The sequence below is a fragment of the Nycticebus coucang genome, chromosome 14 (genome assembly GCF_027406575.1).
Source record: "Nycticebus coucang isolate mNycCou1 chromosome 14, mNycCou1.pri, whole genome shotgun sequence".
NCBI classification, from domain to species: domain Eukaryota; kingdom Metazoa; phylum Chordata; class Mammalia; order Primates; family Lorisidae; genus Nycticebus; species Nycticebus coucang.
Window position 1 is genome coordinate 47,030,822 of NC_069793.1, and position 26,558 is coordinate 47,057,379.

At 41.5% G+C, this 26,558-nt stretch overlaps 1 protein-coding gene across 1 annotated transcript in view; it reads right to left on the minus strand.

The window, feature by feature from the left end:
- Positions 1 to 894: 894 nt before the first annotated feature.
- NCR3LG1 (natural killer cell cytotoxicity receptor 3 ligand 1) overlaps positions 895 to 26,558 on the minus strand; it is a 28,896-nt gene continuing 3,232 nt past the window's right edge. The window contains 2 exon segments of the mRNA XM_053559880.1: positions 895 to 908; positions 8,355 to 8,681. Coding sequence (XP_053415855.1) covers positions 895 to 908; positions 8,355 to 8,681 — 341 coding nt within the window.

Consider the following 26,558-nt stretch of genomic DNA (forward strand, 5'->3'; position numbering starts at 1 on the left):
TGACTCAGCACTGTGCTTGACACTGAGTAGGTGCTGAATTAATGAACAAGTGAATGAATGATGGGTGGATGGACAGATGTGTGGTGTACAGGACAAGCCGTGGGTGTGACAGTATGAGGCCTACAGACAGGACTTTGGTCAGATGAGTAAAAGTGTGTCCCAGGCTGCTCCAGAGGCAAGGCCAAGGGGCCCAGGAAGTGGCGCTGCTGATCTGAGCTCTAGGAGCCCTCTCCCTGCACCCACACAGTTCCCCAGTGTCAGTTCCCTTTCTTGCAGAGCTGATTTATTTTCTGTTGAGGCAAAGGGGTGAGAAGCTTCTCAGCATTCTAGGGACCTGGTTCTTGGGACTCAGCTTGGCTGCCCTTGAGGCCAAGGGGAGAAACCAGACTGGCTAATGAGGAGCTCCTGGCAGCACCACCTTTGGGCTCCATCCACAGTAACCTTTTTCCATGCCTTCATGGACCTCAAGCTGCTAGCGATGGTCAACCTGAGGCCGGCAAAACTGAGGGATCAGCGCCACCTGCTGGCCACAAGAATACCTAATTGATCCCAGAAAATCAGGGCCACTGGTCCTAGACATTCCACCAACTCTAAGGGAGCACCCCCTGCCTTAAGACTTAGCTCAGGGAAGAGCTAGAAAGCTCTAGACACAGAATACAGCTGAACCAAGCCTTCCTGTCCCCACCCCAGGTGTTCTTACCCTCTGATGTGTTATCTCAATCTGGGGCACCCTTTCTTTAAAGCATTGGCCTAAGCAGGACAAATCTAGACCAACAGAAACTTCTATGAGAATTTTATTTTTGCTGTTCTGTCTCCATGACTGCATTCAGTTGTTATCACGTAAGAGCAGGGGAAGCAGTCTGAGCCTGTACACACCTGTGTGCAAAGCTGGCTCTACTCCAGACCCCCTGAAAAGGGGAAGGAAAGTACTGTGTCACTGTGGCCCAGTAGTACTCTGAGAGGTGTTGCTGTCCTCTGAGTTAGCAGACAAGGAAACAGGATCAGAAGTGGAGGTGTGTTAGCCCTTTCAGGCTTCTACAACAAAATACCATAGACTAGGTGGCTTATAAACAATGTCTTTCTCACCGTTCTAGAGACCGGGAAGTCCAAGATCAAGCTACCAAGTCTATCAAGACACACAGATTTGGTGTGTCAAGTGAAGGTCTACTTCTTAGATAACAGTCTTCTCACTGTAGCCTCACATGGTAGAAGATAAAAGGGTCTCTATGAGTCCTCTTGTATAAGGGCTCTACCATCACGACCTAATAACCTCCCAAAGTCCCCACCTTCAAATACCATCACCTTGGGCATTAGAATTTAACATGTGGATTTTAGGGGGACACAAATATTTAGTCTACAGCAGCAGGTAATTTGCTAAGATCTCACAGCTAGTAGGTGGCAGGTCCAAACTTTGGACCTAAATCTATGAAATGTCAAAGCCCTACCCTTTCCTCCTTCCACACAGTCCCAAGGGCCTGAGCTCCAGCTTTCAGGAGGGCTGCACATTGTTCTGAATGTCAAATCCACCATGGAGAGAAAGTTGTCTCCAGACCAAGAACAAGAGGGGAAATGTAGCTTGGGAAGCCCCTGGGCCTCCCAGAAGTCCCAGATTGGGGACTGACAGGCTCAGCTGTGTTAAGTGACAGCCTAGCCCTAGATTGTGTTCAGAACAGCCACGGTGTCAGAGGGACCTCACTGGCACTTTTTCTGGTCTATGTGCATGCTGAGCCCTTCACTTTCCCCCTTGTTAGAGGAGGACAGGTGTCGTTGCCTTCCAGGCTATCCTTCCAGCCATTTAGGTAGCAATGCGGCCTGATGGGGCACATCTGCCACCCACCTGTCCCCAACTCAGATCAATGGTGTCACATGTGTCCTGGGCCTCAGTCCTGAGTTCCACAGGGGAAGGAAGCCAGGCCACCCTCTTCCTGTAGTGAAACTGTGCTAGTCTAGAGAAAACAGTCCACTAGCCATACCGTAGCCTGCCCAGGCCTACCGCCTGTGGATCTGGGATCTCTAGCCAGTCGCCAGACTCACCATGCTGCCCAGCTGAGACCCACTATCATACACCTCTTTGCCCTTCTGCCCAACTCCTACAGGACCCATTTCTTTCCAAGGGAGGCACAGGAGTGTCTTGCATTTGAGCTCCTCCTTGGCACCTTTCCCTGGAGGGAACTTTCCCAGGGGGTTTGCTGTCACAAAAGGAGACTAGCAGGCTCCCCATGTGTTTCTGGACTCTCTAGGACCTCTGAGGTCTCCCCAGGCCCAGGTGTCAGATACTCTGTGTTATACCAGGATGTGCAGAAGACTTTGGGAAGGAAGACATGAATTCTGCACATCAAAGTCATGCAGAACCAAGACTGGGGCAGGCCCGAGGAACGTCACTTCCAGCTTGAAATGAGCTTCAGAAAGGAAGAATGGTGGGATTGGTCAGAGCTGGGCCAGAAGTGGGTCTTGTTGCACTGGAATCTAGGTGACTGGTAGTATCTCTGCCAGGACTGCCCACCGAGAGTGTAGCCTATCTTCACAGAGAGGGAAGCAAGTGCTACCTATGATCTAGTTTTACTTGGGGCAGGCCCAACTCTGGAGTGACATGAAGGGCAGGATGCCTGGACCGGCCAACCTGTACAGAGGTGTGAACTTCTGCCTTTCCCCAACCTGGTGGGCACTGATGCCAGTGAGTGGAATGGATGATACAAAGTGCATACACACCAGGTATATAGCACAGGTAGGCACTACCTAGCAGCTTTCTTCAGCTCACAGACTCATTAACCCTTTCCTGTTGTTCATGTACCTCCCCTTCATGGAACGATATCCTTAGTGATAGCACAAACATGTTCCAAACTCCTCATCCCCAGATCATCAGTACCCAAGCTGAACCAAACCAACTTTGAGGTAGCTCTGTCTCCGTCTGCTCTTTATTTGATCAATTCTAGTTTTTCCCAGTAATGCCATTATTATCAGGGAAAGGGGGTAACTTCCTAGTAACCGAAACAGAAGTAGGCTCAGTTCCTGTAGCTCAGCGGCTAGGCTGCCAGTCACATACACTGGAACTGACCGGTTTGAATCCAGCCCAGGCCTGCCAAACAACAATGACAACTACAATGAAAAAGTAGCTGGGTGTTGTGTTGGACACCTGTAGTCCCAGCTACTTGGGAGGCTGAGGCAAGAGAATCGCTTAAGCCCAAGAGTTTTAGGTTGCTGTGAGCTGTGATGCCACAGCACTCTACCTAGGGCGACACAGTGAGACTCTGTCTCAAAGAAAAGTAATAAATAAAAAATAAATAAAGAGAAGTAAATGTAATACAGTACTGACTGAGACTCTAGTCCCTTTTAATTAAATCCCCGCTATGTCCTTGATTATCCATCTACCTTGAAAATAAAAGGATCAAAATCATTCTGGGCTGGGTACAATGGCTCACAACTATAATCCTAGCCTTCTGGAAGGCCAAGGTGGGTGGATTGCTTGAGGTCAGGAGTTCAACACCAGCCTGAGCAAGAGAGAGACCCTGTCTCTACTAAAAACAGAAAAACTAGGCTGGGCGCCCAGGTGGCGAGTTCAAACCTGGCCTGGGCCAGCTAAACAACAATGACAACTGCAACAAAAAATAGCCAGGCGTTGTGGCGGGCGCCTGTAGTCCCAGCTACTTGGGAGGCTGAGGCAAGAGAATAGCCTAAGCCCAAGAGTTAGAGGTTGCTGTGAGCTGTGACGCCACGACACTCTACCCAGGGCAACAAAGTGAGACACTGTCTCAAAAAAAAAAAAAAAAAGAAAAGAAAAACTAGCCAGGGGGCGGCGCCTGTGGCTCAGTGAGTAGGGCGCCGGCCCCATATGCCGAGGGTGGCAGGTTCAAGCCCAGCCCCGACCAAACTGCAACCAAAAAATAGCCGGGCGTTGTGGCGGGCGCCTGTAGTCTCAGCTGCTCGGGAGGCTGAGGCAAGAGAATCGCATAAGCCCAAGAGTTAGAGGTTGCTGTGAGCCGTGTGACGCCACGACACTCTACCGAGGGCAGTACAGTGAGACTCTGTCTCTACAAAAAAAAAAAAAAAAAAAAACTAGCCAGGTATCATGGCGGGTGCCTGTAATCCCAGATACTCAGGAGGCTGAGGCAAGAGGATCACTTGAGGTTACTATGAGCTATGACACCATGGCACTCTAGCCAGGGTGATATTGTAAGACTCTGCCTCCAAAAATAATAATAATAATAATGATAATGATAAAGAAAAGAAAATTAATCATTCTATAGTTCTACCTCAAGGAGGGCAGCTGGAACAGTTTGCTCTTGACCAATCCATCTGCATCATCGGGAAAAGCTACTCCAGTTACACAGGCACTCTGAGCAGCCTTGCAGCCTCTTGCCTCAGTGTAGGAACTGCTGAAGTCTTCTGGGTGGTTTCTCTGTCCCCAGTAAGCCTCAATGAGTACACCACTTCCCTCATTCTAAATCTTCAGGCCCTCCATCAGTTTGGGTCTTCTGGGAAGCAGCTAGCAAGACGGAGTCAGAAGTACAAACAAGGTCATAGGGGCGACTCCTGTGAAAGCTAAAGGAGGGAGTAGGAGGGGAAGGCTTCAGACCACAATGAAGGCTGACTGTGAGGCAAGAGGGGCCTGACAGTAGGCTCAACTTTGTTAAGTGGCAGCCTAGCCCTTCAGGGGTCCTCAAACTATGGCCCATGGGCCACTAGAGGCGGTGTGATTGTATTTGTTCCCGTTTTGTTTTTTTATTTCAAAATAAGATATGTGCAGTGTGCATAGGAATTTGTTCATGGTTTGTTTTTTTTTTAAAACTATAGTCCGGCCCTCCAACCATCTGAGGGACAGTGAACTGGCCCCCTGTTTAAAAAGTTTGAGGACCCACACTTTATGGGGGCAAGACATGATTGCAAGAGGGACTTTACCTAACAATTGCAATCAGTGTAACCTGGCTTATTGTACCCTCAATGAATCCCCAACAATAAAAAAAAAAAAAAAGTTTGAGGACCCATGCATTGTGTTCAGAACACCTATGGAGTCAGAGGGACCTGAACAAGGGAGGACAAAATAGGAGGAGTCTCAGATGATAATACAGTCAGTCCTCAGTCAACATCATCAGTAGCTTCATGGAAAGTCCAACTTCAAGGGACACGACACAGAACAGAACCATCTTCACCATGGGCTAACTGATAAACAAGAGTTAAGTTCTGACATCACATTTCTGGTCACAAAAACATCACCGAACTTCAATAATAAATAAAAACACTTTTAATATTACACATTAAAATATATATTTATATTATACTTAAAAAAGATTAATAGAAACAGGTAATTATTTACCCAATTATTCCAGTTCAGGGGGGCAGGTAGCCAGAGCGTATCCTGGCAACTCAGGGCACAAGAAAGGCAGGCATCAGCCCGGGACAGGAAAGCATCCCATCACAGGGCACATTTGCACCCCACGCCACACTCACACTGGGGGACACACAAGTTCACTGAAAGTGCACATCTTAGGGATGTATGAGAAAACGTAAGTATCCAGAGAGAATCCACACAGACAAGGAAAAAACATGTAAACTTTGCACAGACAATGGACCCAGTTAAGAGTTGTTTGGTTTTTCTCATCAATATTGTAACAAAATGACAATGAATGAAATGTCATTTGAGGACCCACTGTACAACTCTGATGAAGTCCCGGCCATCCCCTCAGGGAGCTGCTGCTGTGCTCAATGGCAGGAAATGTCTGGGGAAAGCACAGCTTCAGCTGGAATACTGAACAGACCCCTGAGGGGCTGCAGCGAAGCGTGTCGGCTGAGTATACCCCTCACACAGGCTCTCTCTCGAAGGGGGTCTCCGCAGCAGCCTCCATGGCTATCACACTCCTTTTGGTCAAGGCTCAGCTTCCTGAGAAGCTGTATAAGTTACCTTTTGCTGTGTAACAAACCAGTCTAACACAGTGACTCTTAAAATACACTTTAAACATTTTAAATATTTTAAAACATTTTATATATTAAAAAAACTTTTATAAATTAAAAATATGTCTCTCACATTTGAACATTGGCTGTTCACACTGCTGAACTGTTAGATTTGCTCACAGGTAGTTGGGTGGCCATCTTCTAACCCAGCCTGGCCTCTGCCAGAGCAAAGAGGATGACGCGGCCTTCCTCCAGCAGACTAGCCTGGACATGTCCCTCTCTTAGTAACGTCAGAAGCATATGAGAAAGCAAATGAAAACACACAAGGCTTCTGGAGGCCTAGGCTTGAGATTGGCACACCTCACTTCTGTCTCAGTACGTTGGCTGAAACAATTCACATGACTGAAGGGCACGGTAAAGTGACATGGCAAGGGTCATGGCACATACGGACGAGTGAAGGATTGCAGCCGTCTTTGCAAACTACCACAGGATCCAGGCTCATCTGAAGGCTTTGTTTTCTTTTCCAGGAAGCATCAATGGACCAGGTGTGGTGGCTCAGGCCTGTAATCTCAGTGCTTTGGGAGGCTGAGGCAGGAGGATTGCTTGAGGCCAGGAGCTCAAGACCAGCCTGAGCAGCATAGGGAGATTGTGTCTCTATAAGAGCTCAAGACCAGCCTGAGCAGCATAGGGAGACTGTGTCTCTACAAAAAAACCTAAAAAAAAAAAAAAAAATTAGCTGGGCATGCCAGTGTCTACTTGTAGTCCAAGCTACTCAGGAGGCTGAAGTGGAAAGATCACTTGAGCCCAGAAAGGTGAGGCTATTTGAGCTATGATCATCTGTCACTGGATTCCAGCTTGTGCAGTAGAACAAGATCTTGTCTCCACAAATAAAAAGGCATTAATGCTGGATGTTATCACAATAGCACCTGGATATCAGAGCCACAGAAAAATATGAAATGTAACAGCAATCACAAATATTACAATAAACATTTGAAAACCCACTTTATATCGGTTTCCTCATTGACCTAGATGGAACTGGGAGAAGAATTGCAGGGGCCCAGTCAGCCAACTTTAGATAAACAGACGTTTTTGTTGATGAAGTGATTATTCCACTTTTCCTAAAGCATTTACAATGAGATGTAGAAGTAGTGCATAGATTTGGCCTTGGCAGGCCCATAAATCATTAAGGGCCATTTTATTATCTAGAACCATTGTAACCAACACTTCTACATTGGTCTCTTGGGCTAAAGCTTGAGCTGTTTTATTTGCTACTTGGGTCACAGCCAGGAGTAAACATGTTTGGAAACATGTTTTAGTTTGGGTATTTAGAAATATTTAGCAATGAAGGGTTAGAAATTCTCGGTCAAACCAGTGAAATCTGTTGGTAAGTTATTCTACCAAGGTGTAAACAAAATAGGAGCAATTAGTAATGGGAACTCTACTCTTGAGCCAGAGTTTCTGAATATTTGAGAACAGCAACACAGCCCACACAGAGTTTAAAGGCCTGAACTAGTAAGGTCAGGTTCAATTCACAATGAAACTGGTTAAGAATGGAGAAACACACTTTACAAGGCATCTCCCCAAAGTCACAAACCACTGTATGGAGATCAGATGGCAAAGTTTTTCCCCAACACAACATCAGAAAAAGCCACATACCACACTTACAGAACCTTAGCATCATTCCTGACAGCTTCCCAACACCATCCAAGGGCTATGAATCCCAAACTCCTAGAGCCAACTCCAAGACTCAGGGTTGAACTTTGCTTTGGAGCCCCTTACCTTTTTTTTTTTTGGAGACAGAGTCTCACTATGTCACCCTCAGTATGAGTGCCAAGGCATCACAGCTCACAGCAACCTCAAACTCTTGGGCTTTAAGCAATTGTCTTGCCTCAGCCTCCCAGTAGCTGAGACTACAGGCACCCACCACAACGCCTGGCTATTTTTTGTTGCAGTTGTCATTATTGTTTAGCAGACCCTGGCTGGGTTCGAACCCTCAGCCCCAGTGCATGTGGCCAGCGCCCTAACCACTCAGGGCACTGAGCCAGCCCTTTGCCTTTTTATAAAAATGCCAAATAATTACAATTAATACCATCAGTCCAAAAGTGGGGAGTAAAATGTAGAGTAAATTCCATGAGACATCTGTCTTCTCAGAGCCTGCAAAAAGAAAAAGAGAACAGTTTTTGGCACACTGGTGCAGGGACCTTGTCTAGACTGTTGACTCAAGCTGGAGCTTGACCAGACACCAGCTTAGTCCCTCCACCCCAAGCTTTCTCTCTTTCCCCATCAGCCTCCAGCAAAGACTCTAGACCAGTGGTTCTCAACCTTCCTAATGACGCGGCCCTTTAATACAGTTCCTGGGGGTCACAACCCACAGGTTGAGAACCACTGCTCTAGACCGTGGGAGCCAAAGTCTTAGATTATACCCCTTCAAGGTGAAGAGCAGAGAAAATGCTCAGAAAGACTCTTACCTGCCACAATCTGTGTGGTGTTGATCCTCAAGGGGGTGGACAAGGATGTATGCCATATCACACACTGGTAGACAGTTCCACTGTCTTCTGGGGAGGACTGCAGGTTCAAGTAGCTAGTGACATTAAATGTACCATCCTCATTCTTGATGGCAGGACTGGTGACAATGCCTTCAGAATTCTCTATGCGATGAAGAACCTTCAGGGTCCACTTTGCCCATGTTATGTTAATAGCTTCAGGGTAGAACCCACTTGACCTACACACAATATGTTTGCCTCCATTCTCTTTTGCTGTGGGTTGCTCCAGAAATAGTCTGCCGGCTGGGTGAGCTGCCAGAGAAGAAAGGTCATACAGAACTGGGCCCAGAACCCAACTACCATTTTATCCCCACGTCTTCCACTAACTGCCTTCTACCACGCCTACACACCTATGCATTGCTGCTCCTGCAACCAGATGAGACAAAAAATATAGTATGCCTTTTATGATAGAGACTCTAGGTAATGCTACAACCATACCCAGCAATGAGCTGGAGACTGGCTCACTTACAGTATCAGACTGGGAATAACTCATTATCAGCCCCATGTCTGACCCATGACACACCTTCAGGACATTAGAGTGAACAGAATGGGAGTCTGTTTAGCTAAATACATGTGTATTCTGGTGTGTTAGTAGCAACACCAGCAGGATGTTGACACGCTGTAATTTAGTAAAATAAAATTTCTTAAGCTATTTTGTGTCACAGATCCTAGGACGCTGTTGTGTAGGGATTGCTAATTGCTGCAAGAGCAAGCTATAACACCAAACCTCCACTGCAAGTTGGGGTAGCCATGTAAACTTAGGATAGTAAGTCTGAGCAACTTCCAGGACATGTCCTTAAGTAAAAAAAGTATGTTAATGAAAAGAATTGTGCTCTTACTTCCCTGCCCCCTTCACTCTTCCTGCAGAAAGGCTGGAATACCATATGATGACTAAAGAAGAAGAAGCCATTTCTAAATGCAAGTGGAAAGCCACATGTTGAAGATAGCAGAATGACCATAAAAGCATCTTGGGTCACAGATGATCACAGAATTGACATATCTGCCTTGGATTAGCTACATTAGTGTTAAAGAAAAATATACTGCCTTTTAAAAAGCCACTATTGACTTCCAGTTTCCCTTCTGACATATAAAAACCTTAGAAGTCATCATTCCCATCCTCAAAACAAGAATAAAAGGGGCCAGGTACAGTGGCTCATGCCTATAATCCTAGCGCTCTGGGGGAGGCCTAGGCAAGAGGATCGCTTGACCTCAGGAGTTGGAGACCAGCCTGAGCAACAGTGAGATCCTATCTCTAATAAAAATAGGAAAAATAGCCAGGCATGATGGTGGGTGCCTATAGTCTCAGCTACCCAGAAGACTGAGGCTGAGGCAAGAGGAGTTCTTGAGCCCAGGAGTTTGAGGTTGCTGTGAGCTATGACACCATGGCACTCTACCAGGGCTACAGAGTGAGATTGTGTCTAAAAAAATAAAAAATGAAAATGAAAAAGCAAGAATAAAAGCAGAACAACCTAAAAATTAACTTTTCTTAGATCCATGAGAAAACTGAAGTGACAGGGCAAATTGCTACCCTGAAAACTGAAGAGAAAGGCACATTCGAAGAATTGTGCCCAAGACCAAATTATTTCCTGCAGAAGCTGCTGGAGTCATAAACAGGTAGAAGTACTTAAGCAGTAACTTTGACAAATTACTGAAGGATAAGTGTGCACTAGCTTGAAAGGAAAAACCTCCTGGGGCCCAGTTTTAGGGAGGCTATGATACTTTCATGGGTTTTACCTCCAGGAACTCCACCCAGCTCTCACAGTGCACATCCAGAAAAAAAATCTGCTCCTCTTTCAGGTGGGGGTGAGGAGGGGTGTGATCATTTAAAAAGTATCCAGAGAATTCTTCATAATGAAGGATGATCCCAAGGGAAAAGACTTTGTCCAAGCTTTATCTGACTTGGGAAAAGGAAAATTAGCCAACTCCAGCCTCCACAAACTTCTAGTCTCATCTAGGAAGAAGGGGAAAAAAAGCTAAAAAACACTTCTGGAGTGGGCCTGGTGGCTCATACCTGTAATCCCAACATGGGAGGCCAAGGTAAGAGGATCACTTGAGGCCAGGAGTTCAAGGACAGCCTGGGCAACAGATGAGACCCCACCTCTAAATTAAAAAAAAAAAAAAAAAATTAGTCAGGCACGGTGGCTCATGCCTATAATTCTAGCACTCTGGGAAGCCAAGGAGGGAAGCTCACTTGAAGTTAGGAATTCAGATCAGCATGAGCAAGAAGAGCAAGAGCCTGTCTCTACTAAAAAATAGAAAAACTTAGCCAGGCATGGTGGCATGCTCCTGTAGTCCTACCTATGCAGGAGGCTGAGGCAAGAGGATTACTTGAGCCTAGGAGTTAGAGGTTGCAGTGAGCTATGATGATACCACTGAACTCTAGCCTGGGTGACAGAGCAAGACCCTGTCTTAAATAATAAAAATGAAAATAAAAATAAAATGTAGCTAGGCATGGCAGCATGTGTCTGTAGTCCTAGCTACTCAGGAGGCTGGGGTGGAAGGACTACTTCAGCCCAGGAGTCGGAAACCATCCTGGGTGATATAGAAAGACCTTGTCTGAAGGAAAAGAAAGAAAAGAGAGAGAGAGAGAGAGAGAAAGGAAGAGGAAGAGAGAGAGAAAGAGGAAGAAAGAAAGGAGGGAAGGAAGGAAGGAATTAATTCTGAAGCTCACAGCCAAAAGGCTCAGGACACTAAAAGAATGAGATACATAATCACAAGATTATAGACTGCTTTTTCTCCCCAACACTTTTCTGCCATATAAACAGAGCTCTAGTATAATAACAGGAGATTAAAAGTGCTCTGCAAGACACAGACCGTATTAAAGAAGAAGCTCATAGGGAAACTCAGAGACAAAAGGGAATTGAGGGGTGGGGGAAGGCAATAGAGGAAACTTTGAAGCCTCTGGCGCCTATAGCTAAGTAAACATTAAACACTGCCCAGCTCCTTGCCAAATTAACAAAAAACCTCACAATAAAAGTCTATTTGCCTTAATTCCTATCACCTGATATATATTTGGCTTTCAACCAAAAAATTACAAGGTATACTAAAAAGTACACAAAGACAAAGCAAGCATGAGAACCAGATTTAGCTATGACACAGATTTTGGGAATTATCAGATAGGGAATTTAAAATAACTAGGATAAAAATGTTAAGTCAAGTGTGGTGGCTTGTGCCTGTAATCCCAGATACTTGGAGGATGAGGTGGGAGGACTGCTTGAGGACAGGAGTTTGAGACCAGCCTGGGCAACTTATCAAGACCCCCATCTCTAAAAAACAAAATGAAAAAAATTAGCCAGCTGTGGTGACAAACACTTATAGTCCCACCTACTTAGGAGACTGAGGCAGGAGGACTGCTTGAATCCAGAAATTCAAGGCTACAGTGAGCTATGATCTTGCCAGGGCACTCTAGCCTGGGTAACAGAGTGAGAGTTTGTCTCTTAAAAAATAATAATAATAAATAGGGGCAAGTGCCGCGGACCACCCAGTCGGTGGGCTTCAGTCCGAGGGAGAGCAGGGAGAAGGAACGAGGAAGGTTGAGAGGTCGGCGCAGGAATGACAGTCTGACACACTACGGGTCGGAGTATGCAGCTGTAACTTTACTGTGAAAGCATGCAAGTACTTATACACTTTTTCTTACAGGCAGGGGGCGTTATACACAAGAGTTATTTTGAGTTAGTGGGAGAGTTACAATTATTTACTTAGATGTACAGATTTTTCCTTTATGTTTGCAGTTTTTCATGCTTAGGTAAGCTCTGATTGTTCGAGACATTTTCAACAACAATTCAATTGCTCTGCCTTTTGTTGATAACAGTCAAAAGCATGTCCAGACTAAACAGTATAAAGTTTAACTTACTATAAAAGAGCTGGTCTCAGCATGGTTGTGAAGTTGTTTGCTTCTTCCTCTTTCTAGAGATAACAAGGTTTGCATTTTCTTGCTAACTGCTCAAGATAAAGGGAAGGCTGGCATAATTTCTTACTTCTCTGTTTATCCTGCTTTCCCTGCCTTTGTGTGATTGTACTATTTTGATTTGTATAGGATCATTGTCTATTCTAGTTATAAATGATTCTTTTTTTAATAAAACATTTATACATTGTTTGAAATCATTGGTATTTACTGTGAAGGTATTTATTACTTAAACGTCTTAGTGCCTGACTTATAGGCGGTATTGAGTCTAGCAAGCTCGTGCCTTATCTTATCCTGCAGTGCAATGGGTCTAGCCCTGAGAAAGCACATTGTGATTAGTATCAGAACACACAGACCTATGCTAAAGAAAAACAAAGTGATAAATTTTAAAGATTGCCACGGTCGTTCAAGCTCCTGCGGGTGACTTGGCACGTAGAGCACCGTTTCTGATGCCGTTTGTGCAGGGGTCGCTGGGGGCGAAGCTCCGTGGAGCACAAGCCTCCTTACCGGCGTTCTAAACGCGGTCAGCGCCGCCTCGCTTCGGCGGTAATGCCGTGGGCGCGGCAGGCAAGTATGATGGCTCACACCTGTAATCCTAGTACTCTGAGAGGCCAAGGAGGGTGGATTTCTTGAGCTCAGGAGTTCAAGACCAGCCTGAGTAACAGAGACCCCATCTCTAAAAGACAGCCAAGTGTTGTGACAGATGCCTGTAGTCCCAGCTACTTGGGAGGCTGAGGCAAGAGGATCACTTGAGCCCAAGAATTTGAAGTTGCTATGAGATATGACATCATGCACTCTACTGGGGGTGACAAAGAGAGAATCTGTCCTAAAAATAATAGTTAATTAATAAAAAAATAAAATGTTAAGAGCACCAATGGAAAAAAACACATAACATGCAGAAACATATAGATAATATAAACAGAGAGATGGAAACTGTAAGAAAGAATCAAAAAGCAATTCTATAAATCAAAATACTGTAAAAGAAGTAAATTCCTTTGATGCGTTCATCAGTATACTTAACACTGACAAGGAAAGAACAAGTGAGTTTGAAACTCTCAACAGAAGCTTTCCAAACTGAAATGCAAATAGAAAAAAAGAATAATAACAATAAAAAAGAACAGAATATCCAAAAACTGTGAGATAATTGAAAAGTGCATAATATACATGAAATGGGAACACCAGAAGAAGAAAAAAGAGCAGAAGAAATATTTTGAAGAAATAATGACTAAAATTTTTCCAAAATTAATGACAGAAACCAAACTACAGATTCAAGAAGCTTAGAGAATACCAAGCAGGATAAATACCAAAACATCTGCACCTAGGAATACTGTATTCAAACTTTAGAAAGACACAGACCAAAGGAAAATTTTGAAAGAAGCTATAAGAAGAAAGCACATTATCTATAGAGTAAAAAGAACAAGAATGACATTGGACTTCTTGTCAGAAACAATGCAAGCAAGAGAGAGTGGAAGGAAATATTTAAAGTATTAAAACTAAAAAATAAAGAAAACACTAAACTAGAATCTTATATCCAGAAAAACTTTCCTTCAAAGGTGAAGTATAAATAATTGCTCAGATAAATAAAACTAAGAGAATCTGTTGCTAATATATTGCTTTATAGGATACATTAAAAGAAGTTCTTCAGAGAAAAAAAAATTGATCAGAAACTAATATCTACAGAAAAAAAAGGTGTCAGAAAAGAAATAAATGAAGGTAAAATACAACTTTTATTTTTCTTATTTTTAATTGAGCTAACATTGTTGTTATCTTTATTTTGTTTTTTGTTTGTTTGTTTTGGTTTTCTTCAGACATAGTGTCACTCTGCTACACTGGGTAGAGTGCCATGCCATCATCATAGCTCACAGCAACCCTCAAACTCTTGGGCTCAAGTGATCAATCATCTTGCCTCAGCCTCCCAAGTAGCTGGGACTACAGGTGTGCACCACCACACCTGGCTAGTTTTTCTACTTTTAGTAGAGATGGGGTCTCACTCTTGCTCAGTTTGGTCTCAAACTTCTGAGCTTAAGCAATCCTCCTGCTGTGGCCTCACAGAGTGCTAGGATTACCAATGTAAGCCACCACACCTGGCCACTATCCTTATTTTGAATCATCAATCACCAGGTGATTATATCATATGCATAAGTGAAATAAATGACAATGATGTTTCAGGGGATGGGAGGCAGGAATTAGGAATACTCTTGTTATAAGGTATCTGCACTACCAATGAAGTAGTAGTATGTTCTTTGAAAATGGACTTAGATTAGTTGTAAATGTACATTACAAACTTTAGGACAACCACTAAAATATTTTTAAAGTATAATTGATATGCAAAGGTAGGACAGAAAGTAAGTCATATAAAATGCTTAATTAACACCAAAGAATGCATAAAAAGAGAGGATAAAAAAAGAAACAAAGTACAAGTGTGTCAACTAGAGAACAAATACAAACATGGTGCATATTAATCCAACCACATACACAATTACTTTAAATGTGAATGGTCTAAATTTACCAATTAAAAGACAAGAGACTAGGAGTAGATTTTAAAAACAAAGACCCAAATATATGTTTTCTACAAGAAATCTACTTTATTTATTTTTGTCTCAAAATAAATGAAGGTCTTGCTCTCTTGACCAGGTGACCTGATCATACCTCCTTGTAACCTCAAACTCCTGCAAGTAATCTTCCCAGTCCCCAAATAGCTGGGACTACAGGCATATACCACCACAGCAGCTGATTTTCCTTTTTTTTTTTTTTTTTTTTACTGATAGGGTCTTGCTATATTGCCCAGGTTGGACTCAAAATTCTGGGTTCAAGGGATTCTCTTTTGTCAGCCTCCCATTGTTCTGGGATTACAGGCAGGAGCCACTACCCCTGGTGTGAAACTGACTTTAGTTATAAAGACTCTGACAGATTAAAATTAAAGATATTGAGAATAAATACCATGCTAACACTAATACAAAGAAAAATGGAGTACTTATATTAATTTCAGACAAAGTATCCCTTAGAACAAGGAAAATTATCAGGAATAAGGAAGGACATTACTTAGTAACAAAGAGTTTAATTCTCCAAGAAGACATAATAGGCTTTAATGTGTACATATCTAAAAATAGACTGTCACAATACATGATGCAAAACTAACAGAACTACTTAGACAAATTCATTATTTTAGTTGGAGACTTCGACCCCTCTTTCATTAATTGATAGATCCAGTAGGCAGAGAAGCAGTGAGAAGATTGCTGAATTGAATAGCATTACCAGTTAACCAGATCTCATTGACAGAATACACATTCTTTTCGAGCTCACATGGAACATTCACCAAGACAGATCACATTCTGGGTCATAACATACATCTTAGCATATTTAAAAGAACAGAAATCATGGCAAAGTATATTCTCACACCACAAAGAAATAAAGCTAGATTTCAATAAGCAGAAAGATAGCTGGAAAATTCCAAATTACCTGGAAAATAAACTATACACATCAAATACATGGATTAAAAAAGAAGTCTCGAGTGAAATTTTTAGATACTTTGAATGAAATGTAATTAAAATTAAAATACAACTTATCAATCTTTATGGAATGCAGCAAAAGCAATGCTTAGGGGGTAGTTTACAGCATTGAAAACATTATCATACTTTGCCATGTATAATGTGCACTTTTTGCCCAAATTCTTGAGGGAAAAACACAGATGTGTATATATAGGTAGTACTAATTCTGTATCTATATACATGCTTTGGCCCAAACTTTCAGGAAAAAAAATTTCCTTTGCTTTTATTTATGTATTAAAAGTGTAACTCTAGAAAGCAATAATGATATCTGTATGAAAAATAATACCCTGGAATATAGTAATAGGTTTTTGAACTTATGATGCACTTGCAATGAAAGCATTTTTCATCAGTGAAGAACACATTTCTCTGTGTACACTTTAGGCAGGAGCTAGCAATGTAGCTAATATTTTTATAAGAATTATTGGGTGGCACCTGTGGCTTGAAGGAGTAAGGTGCTGGCCCCATATGCTGGAGGTGGTGGGTTCAAACCCAGCCCTGGCCAAAAAAAAAAGAATTATTAGAAAATCCCTTAGAAAATATCAAAACAGTTTTTGTACACTAGGAGCTTTAAGATTTGAATTGGAATTTAAAAATTAAAATGAAAGATTTTTTTCCTGAAAGTTTGGGCAAAAAATGTGAATACACAATATACATGAGAATACTTTATACACAGAAAAATATGGTATATTAGAAAAGAGAAAACATGTAAGAAGAAGAAATATCAGCTGAAGTGAATAATCTCAATCAGCTTCTACCTTAGGAAGCTAGAGAAAGAAAAATTTAAGCCTAAAGCAAATAGAAAAAAATAAGTAACAAAAGTTAGACCTGAAATTGAATAGGAAATCAGTAGAGAAAATCAAGGAAACCAAAAGCTGGTTCCTTGAAATAACAATATGATTTACAAACTTCTAGGTAGGCTAACCAAGGAAAAAAGAAAGAAAACTTATTATTAATATCAGAAATAAAAGCGAGATCATTAGTGATCCTGCGGACGTTAAAAGGATAAGAAAAGAATACTACCAACAATTCCACGGCCACAAATTTAATAACTCAAATGAAATTGACTAATTCCTTGAAAGACATAAACTACCAAAACTCACAGAAGAAGAAATGGATAATTTGGATAGGCCTGTATCTACTAAAGAAATTCAATCAATAACTAATTTAAAAAAATGAAATCACCTTCAAAAATAGTAAGCACCAGCTCTGATTCTTGGTAGTGAATTCTACCAAATATGTAAAGAAAAAATAATACTAATTTTTTACAGTATCTTCCACAAAGTAGAAGCAGAGTGAACACATTCTGCCTCATTCTATGAACCCAGTATTATCCTAACACCAAAGCTACATAAAGACATTACAAGACGCCAGACAGGGTAACTCATGCCTGTAACCCCAGCACTCTGGGAGACCAAGGCCAGTGGATTGTTTGAGCTCAAGAATTTGAGACCAACCTGAGCAAGAGCGAGACCCCATCCCTAATAAAAATAGAAAAATTAGCCAGGTGTTATGGTGAGTATCTGTAGTCTCAGTTACTTGGGAGGCTGAGGCAAGAGGATCTCTTCAGCCCAAGAGTTTGAGGTTGCTGTGAGCTATGATATCACGGCACTCTACCCAGATGACAAAGAGAGACTCTGACTCAAAAAAAAAAAAAGAAGGGTGGCACCTGTGCCTCCGTGGGTAGGGTGCCAGCCCCATATACCAAGGGTGGTAGGTTCGAACCCGGCCCCAGCCAAACTGTAACAAACTGCCGGGCATTGTGGCAGGCACCTGTAGTCCCAGGTGAGGCTGAGGCCAGAGAATTGCCTAAGCCCAGGAGTTGGAGGCTGCTATGAGCTGTGACACCACGGCACTCTACCGAAGGCGATAAAGTGAAACACTGTCTCTAAAAATAAAAATAATAAAATAAAAGACATCACAAGAAAATATAACTACAGAGAGGAGAGCAAGATGGTGGCCGAGTAACAGCCTCCTTGCATCTGGGCACCGTGAGTCCAGGGAGACAGGACTCCAGGCATCTCTGGCTGGTGGGATCTGCCTATCATCACCCCTGTGAGGATACAGAGAGTCAGCGAGAGACTTCTGGACCCCAAGAGGAGGACTAAAACAGTGGAAAAACAGCAAGTGGTCGCGTGTGTTCAATCGGTCTAAACCCGCCCACAACTGTAAGTTCAGTAGCAGCGAGACTGCAAACCGGAAAGGCCTTACCTGTGAACAGTTTTGGTGTCTTTGGACTTGGCACTCAGTTGAACTGCCTTGGGGAGAGCCTGAGCGGGAATGGCCGTTGTCCAGGGCCCCAGTCTGAGCCGCTGAGCCGGAAGGAGCTAATAGTGTTTGGCTGTGGGCCACAGGAGCCATTGTGAGCGATCTGCCCCAGCAAGCTCCGCCCTCAGGGTAGCAGAGCTAGAATTGGGTGGGAGCTGGTAACCCAGCACAGAGTAGCCTAAGGGTGGGGTCTGAGCTGCCTTGCAGCCCTAACCCTCAGGGGCAGAGTGAGACCAGTTTTGGCACACTGGGTCAGTGGATAGCCACTTCAGCAGTGATTCCAGCGACAAGCTCTTTCCTGTGAAGGCTTCTGCTCAGCAAGTTTACAAGTTCAAAGTGCCTTTTAAGTGGGCTGAAGAGAGATTTAGGGTGTCTACCTGCTGGGGTTTGAGAAATCAGCAGCCTCCAGTCGTATCAGAACTGTGATTAACATCTCATACCCCAGAAGACCACATGTTGCCCAGACAATATTCAACAACATATACATACTGCTTTGTTTTTGGTTGTGTTTTGGTTTTTTTTTGTTTTTGTTTTTTTTGTTTTGGTTTGGTTGTTTTTTTGTTTATTTTGATGTTGTTTTGTTTTGTTACTTGGTGGAGGTGGGGTACTGTGTCTGATCAGGTTAGCAAAGAGCTGCTGACCTCAAGGGAACCATCCAATTGGGCACCCCCAGAAGGTGGGGTTTTTTTAACATTGTGTTAAAGTACCCTACTCTACACCTATATTGCTCTGTCTCCCTATTTCTGTGCCTCTCTTCTTTTTGTCAATATTCCTTTTACACATCCCCTCTCCTTTCTCTATTTTTTTTTTCTTTTCCCTCGGTCCTCCTTTCTTTCATCCCTTTCTTGCTCTTCACCCTTCTCACCCTTCTGGTCCTGTACCAAAAGGACTCATCTAACCCTTAGTCCACAGGCACGAGAACTTACAGAGCAAGAGAAACTGAAAGGAAAATTAGGGCAAGGAAACAGATAAAAGAAATCACTCATGAGGAAGAATCAGCAGAAAACTCCAGGCAACATGAAGAAACAGTCCAGAACAACCCCGCCAAGGGACCATGAGGTAGCTACTGCAGAAGATTCCACCTGTAAAGAAATGTTAGGAATGAAAGAAAGGGAATTTAGAATACACATGATGAAAACAATGAAAGAAATGATGGAAATAATGAAGGAAACTGCTAATAAAGTGGAAAATGACCAAAAGGAAATCCAAAAACAGAATCAAATAAGAGATGAACGATATGAAGAATATAAAAAGGATATAGCAGAGCTGAAGGAACTGAAACAGTCAATTAGGGAACTTAAAGATGCAATGGAAAATATCAGCAACAGGTTAGACCATGCAGAAGAAAGAATTTCAGAGGTAGAAGACAAAGTTCTTGAGATAACTCAGATAGTAAAAGAGGCAGAAAAGAAGAGAGAGAAAGCAGAACGTTCACTGTCAGAATTATGGGACTTTATGAAGCGTTCCAACATACGAGTTATAGGAATTCCAGAAGGGGAAGAAGAATGCCCCAGAGGAATGGAAGCCATACTAGAGAATATTATAAAAGAAAATTTCCCAAGTATCACCAAAGATTCTGACACACTGCTTTCAGAGGGCTATCGGACCCCAGGTCGCCTCAACTCTAACCGAGCTTCTCCAAGAGACATTGTGATGAACCTGTCCAAAAGACAAAAGAAAAGATTCTGCAAGCTGCCAGGAGTAAGCGCCAGTTGACCTACAGGGGCAAATCCATCAGAGTGAAGGCAGACTTCTCTAATGAAACTTTCCAAGCAAGAAGACAATGGACATCTATCTTTAATCTACTTAAACAGAACAATTTCCAGCCCAGAATTCTGTACCCTGCTAAGCTAAGCTTCAAAATTGACGGAGAAATCAAATCATTTACGGATATACAAACATTGAGGAAATTCGCCACAACAAGACCAGCTCTACAGGAAATACTTCAACCTGTTCTGCACACTGACCACCACAATGGATCAGCAGCAAAGTAAGAACTCAGAAATTAAAGGACAGAACCAAACCTCCACACTGATGCAAAAGATAAAACTAAGCAATGGACTCTCACCAAATAAGATGAATAGAATACTACCACACTTATCAATTATCTCAATAAATGTTAATGGCTTGAATTCCCCACTGAAGAGACATAGATTGGTTGACTGGATTAAAAAACACAAGCCATCCATTTGCTGTCTGCAAGAAACACACCTGGCTTCAAAAGACAAATTAAAGCTCCGAGTCAAGGGTTGAAAGACAATTTTTAAGGCAAATGGAATTCAGAAGAAAAGAGGAGTTGCAATCTTATTTTCAGATACATGTGGATTTAAAGCAACTAAAGTTAAAAAAGACAAAGATGGTCACTTTATATTGGTCAAGGGAAAAATACAACAAGAAGACATTTGAATTCTAAATATCTATGCACCCAATTTAAATGCTCCCAGATTCTTGAAACAGACCTTACTCAGTCTGAGCAATATGATATCTGATAATACCATAATAACAGGGGACCTTAACACGCCTCTTACAGAGCTGGACAGATCCTCTAAACAGAAATTAAACAAGGATATAAGAGACTTAAATGAGACCCTAGAACAACTGTGCTTGATAGACGCATATAGAACACTCCATCCCAAAGATAAAGAATATACATTCTTCTCATCACCCCATGGAACATTCTCCAAAATTGATCATATGCTGGGACACAAAACAAATATCAACAGAATCAAAAGAATTGAAATTTTACCTTGTATCTTCTCAGACAATAAGGCACTAAAGGTGGAACTCAACTCTAACAAAAACGCTCGACCCCACACAAAGGCATGGAAAGTAAACAATATTCTGTTGAATAACAGATGGGTGCAGGAAGAAATAAAACAGGAAATCATTAACTTCCTTGAACATAACAACAATGAAGACACAAGCTACCAAAACCGGTGGGATACTGCAAAAGCAGTTTTGAGAGGAAAATTCATCACTTTAGATGCCTACACTCGAAAAACAGAAAGAGAGCGCATCACCAATCTCACAAGCCATCTTATGGAATTGGAAAAAGGAGAACAATCGAAGCCTAAACTCAGTAGAAGAAAAGAAATATCCCAAATCAAATCAGGGGTCAATGAAATTGAAAACAAAAGAATCATTCAGAAAATTAATGAAACAAGGAGTTGGTTTTTTGAAAAAATAAATAAAATAGATAAACCATTGGCCAGACTAACGAGGAATAGAAAAGTAAAATCTCTAGTAACCTCAATCAGAAATGATAAAGGGGAAATAACAACTGATCCCACAGAGATACAAGAGATCATCTCTGAATACTACCAGAAACTCTATGCCCAGAAATTTGACAATGTGAAAGAAATGGATAAATATTTGGAATCACACCCTCTCCCTAGACTCACCCAGGAAGAAATAGAGCTCCTGAACAGACCAATTTCAAGCACTGACATCAAAGAAACAATAAAAAATCTTCCAACCAAAAAATGCCCTGGTCCAGATGGCTTCACTCCAGATTTCTATCAAACCTTCAAGGAAGAGCTTATTCCTGTACTGCAGAAATTATTCCAAAAAATTGAGGAAGAAGGAATCTTCCCAACACATTCTATGAAGCAAACATCACCCTGATACCAAAACCAGGAAAAGACCCAAGCAAAAAGAATTTCAGACCAATCTCACTCATGAATATAGATGCAAAAATTCTCAACAAAATCCTAGCCAATAGATTACAGCTTATCATCAAAAAAGTCATTCATCATGATCAAGTAGGCTTCATCCCAGGGATGCAAGGCTGGCTTAACATAAGGAAGTCCATAAATGTTATCCACCATATTAACAGAGGCAAAAATAAAGATCACATGATCCTCTCAATAGATGCAGAAAAAGCATTTGATAAAATCCAACATCCTTTTCTAATTAGAACACTGAAGAGTATAGGCATAGGTGGCACATTTCTAAAACTGATTGAAGCTATCTATGACAAACCCACAGCTAGTATTTTACTGAATGGAGTAAAACTGAAAGCTTTTCCTCTTAAAACTGGAACCAGACAAGGTTATCCTCTGTCACCTTTACTATTCAACATAGTGCTGGAAGTTCTAGCCAATACAATCAGGCAAAACAAGGAAATAAAGGGAATCCAAATAGGAGCAGAGGAGGTCAAACTCTCCCTCTTTGCTGACGACAGGATCTTTTATTTAGAGAACCCCAAAGACTCAACCACAAGACTCCTAGAAGTCATCAAAAAATACAGTAATGTTTCAGGATATAAAATCAATGTCCACAAGTCAGTAGCCTTTGTATACACCAATAACAGTCAAGATGAGAAGCTAATTAAGGACACAACTCCCTTCACCATAGTCTCAAAGAAAATGAAATACCTAGGAATATACCTGACGAAGGAGGTGAAGGACCTCTGTAAAGAAAATTATGAAATCCTCAGAAAGGAAATAGCAGAGGATATTAACAAATGGAAGAATATACCATGCTCATGGATGGGAAGAATCAATATTGTTAAAATGTCTATACTTCCCAAAGCAATCTACCATTGCTAGCAATGCCATTCCTATCAAAATACCAACATTGTACTTTCAAGATTTGGAGAAAATGATTCTGCGTTTTGTATGGAACTGGAAAAAACCCCGTATAGCTAAGGCAGTTCTTAGTAACAAAAATAAAGCTGGGGGCATCAACATACCAGATTTTAGTCTGTACTACAAAGCCATAGTGCTCAAGACAGCATGGTACTGGCACAAAAACAGAGACATAGACACTTGGAATCGAATTGAAAACCAAGAAATGAAACTAACATCTTACAACCACCTAATCTTCGATAAACCAAACAAGAACATACCTTGGGGGAAAGACTCCCTATTCAATAAATGGTGTTGGGAGAACTGGATGTCTACATGTAAAAGACTGAAACTGGACCCACACCTTTCCCCACTCACAAAAATTGATTCAAAATGGATAAAGGACTTTAATTTAAGGCATGAAACAATAAAAATCCTCAAAGAAAGCATAGGAAAAACACTGGAAAATATTGGCCTGGGGAAAGACTTCATGAAGAAGACTGCCATGGCAATTGCAACAACAACAAAAATAAACAAATGGGACTTCATTAAACTGAAAAGCTTCTGTACAGCTAAGGAGACAATAACCAAAGCAAAGAGACAACCTACACAATGGGAAAGGATATTTGCATATTTTCAATCAGACAAAAGCTTGATAACTAGGATCTATAGAGAACTCAAATTAATCCACATGAAAAAAGCCAACAATCCCATCAATGGGCAAGAGACATGAATAGAACCTTCTCTAAAGATGACAGACGAATGGCTAACAAATATATGAAAAAATGTTTATCATCTCTATATATTAGAGAAATGCAAAGCAAAACAACCCTGAGATATCATCTAACCCCAGTGAGAATGGCCCACATCACAAAATCTCAAAACTGCAGATGCTGGCGTGGATGTGGAGAGAAGGGAACACTTTTACACTGCTGGTGGGACTGCAAACTAGTACAACCTTTCTGGAAGGAAGTATGGAGAAACCTCAAAGCACTCAAGCTAGACCTCCCATTTGATCCTGCAATCCCATTACTGGGCATCTACCCAGAAGGAAAAAAATCCTTTTATCATAAGGACACTTGTACTAGACTGTTTATTGCAGCTCAATTTACAATCGCCAAAATGTGGAAACAGCCTAAATGCCCACCAACCCAGGAATGGATTAACAAACTGTGGTATATGTATACCATGGAATACTATTCAGCTATTAAAAAAAATGGAGACTTTACATCCTTCGTATTAACCTGGATGGAAGTGGAAGACATTATTCTTAGTAAAGCATCACAAGAATGGAGAAGCGTGAATCCTATGTACTCAATTTTGATATGAGGACAATTAATGACAATTAAGGTTATGTGGGGGGGAGGAAAAGCAGAAAGAGGGACGGAGGGAGGGGGGTGGGGCCTTGGTGTGTGTCACACTTTATGGGGGCAAGACATGATTGCAAGAGGGACTTTGCCTAACAATTGCAATCAATGTAACCTGGCTTATTGTACCCTCAATGAATCCCCAACAATAAAAATAAATAAATAAATAAATAAAAAGAATAAAGTACCTACAAGCATAAAAAAAAAAAGAAAGTTAAGAGTTTGGGGTACAAAACTCTAGGAATGTGTTTTCCTTATTATTTGCCTCAGACATATGGGCCTAAATTCCACTAATGATCATAACGCTGCCTTGAGTTCTGTTCTCATAGGAAACAAGGCACAGATTCATAAATTCAACCAATGAATTCCCCAGCCAGGTATTATTGATGGTTTTTTAAATCCTTTTTCTTTTTTTAAATTTATTTTTAATTATTATGGGTACATGATAGTTGTATGTATTTATAGGGTACATGTGATTAATTGATAGAGGTGATGACAAAATCCCCATTGTGATTATTGATTTGCCCAAGCCAAATGTGGTGGCTATTCCTAAGGGAAAGAGGGTGATTGGTTTAATATGAATCATGGTGATATGTGATACAATACTGGCCAATTAAATATAAAATGCTTTCTGGATTAAAAAAAAGAAAATACAACTACAGACCAATATCTCTTATTAAAATACATACAAAAGTCCTCAACAAAATATTTGCAAATCTAATCCAACAATGTGTAAAAAGAATTATACACCACAACCAAGAGGGACTTATTACAGGTATACAAGCCTAGTTTATCCTTTAAAAATCAGCTAATCCCTCTCATTAACAAGCTAATATGATCATATCAACTCATGCATTTGACAAAATGTAATACCCATTCATAATAAAAAACTCTGAACAAACTAGGAAGGGTGGCACCTGTAGGAATAAAGGGGAACTTCTTCAACTTGATAAAGAACAGCTACAAAAACCCCTATAGTTAACATCAGATTTAATGGTGAGAAAGTAAGATCAGAAATAGGCAAGATATCCCCTACCACTTCTATATTCAGCATTGTAATGGAATTTCTAGCTAGTATAACTGGACAAGAAAAGGAACAGTATGCAAATTAGGAAGGAAGAAATAAAAACACTTTTCAAAGACAACATGATTTATGCAGAAAAATCGCAAAGATTTTACCAAAAATAAATAAAAAGCATCCTAAGGCCAGGCATGGTGGCTCACACCTGTAATCCTAGCACTCTGGAAGGCGGAGGCGGGTGGATTGCCTGAGCTCACAGGTTCGAGAACAGCCTGATCCAGAGCATGACCTCATCTCTAAAAATAGCCTGGTGTTGTGGTGGGCACCTATAGCCCCAGCTACTCAAAAGGCTGAGGCAAGAAAATCGCTTGAGCCCAAGAGTTTGAGGTTGCTGTGAGCTATGACAACATGGCATTCTGCTGAGGGCAACAAAGTGAGACTCTGGCTCAAAAAAAAAAAAGCATCCTAGAACTCCTTCCAAAACCTATTTATGAAAAATAAAAAAAAACAGGTAAATTCCAATAGATGGGCATCCTACAATAAATCTGACTGGTATTCCTCAAAATTGTCAAGGACATCAAAAACAAGGAAAATCTGAAAAATTATAACAGCCAAAAAGAGCATGAGGACACATGATAATTAAATGTAATGTGATATTCTAGATAAGTTCCCAGAACAGAAAAAGAACATTTGAATAAAAACTAAAGAAATAGAACAGACCATGGACTTCAATTAAAAGTAATATGTAAACATTGTTTCATTCATTATTCCAAATGTACCATGCTGATGCAAGATGTTAAAAAGAGTTATACACAATAGGGGAAATGAAATGATATGTAGGAGTCGGAGTGATACAGGAATTCTCTGAATTACCTTTCCAATTTTTTCATAAATCTAAAATTGCCCTAAAAAATAGGCATGGTGGCTCACACCTGTAATCTTAGAACTCTGGTAAGCCAAGGCTGGTGGATTGCTTGAGCTCAGGAGTTTAAGACCAGCCTAAGAATGAACAAGACCCTATCTCTACTAAAATAGAAAAATTATCTGGGTGTTGTGGCAGGTGCCTATAGTCTCAGCTACTCAGGAAGCTAAGGCATGAGGATTATTTGAGCCCAAAAGTTTGAGGTTGCTGTGAGCTATGATGACATGTGAGCTATGACAGAGTAAGATGAAAGAAAGAAGGAGGGAGGGAGGGAGGGAGGGAGGAAAGAAGGAAGGAAGGAAGGAAGGAAGGAAGGAAGGAAGTAGGTAAGAAAGAAAGAGAGAGAGAGAGAGAGTAGGAGGGAGGGAGGGGAAAGAAAAAAGGAAAGAAAGGAAGAAAGGAAGGAAGGGAGGGAGGGACGAAGGGGAGGAAAAGGGAGGGGAGGGGAAGGAGAAAGAAAGCAAGCCTAAGGAAATGAATCCTATCTAATATACTTCCCCACTCCCAAAATTAATGCATACATTCAAAGTCTTA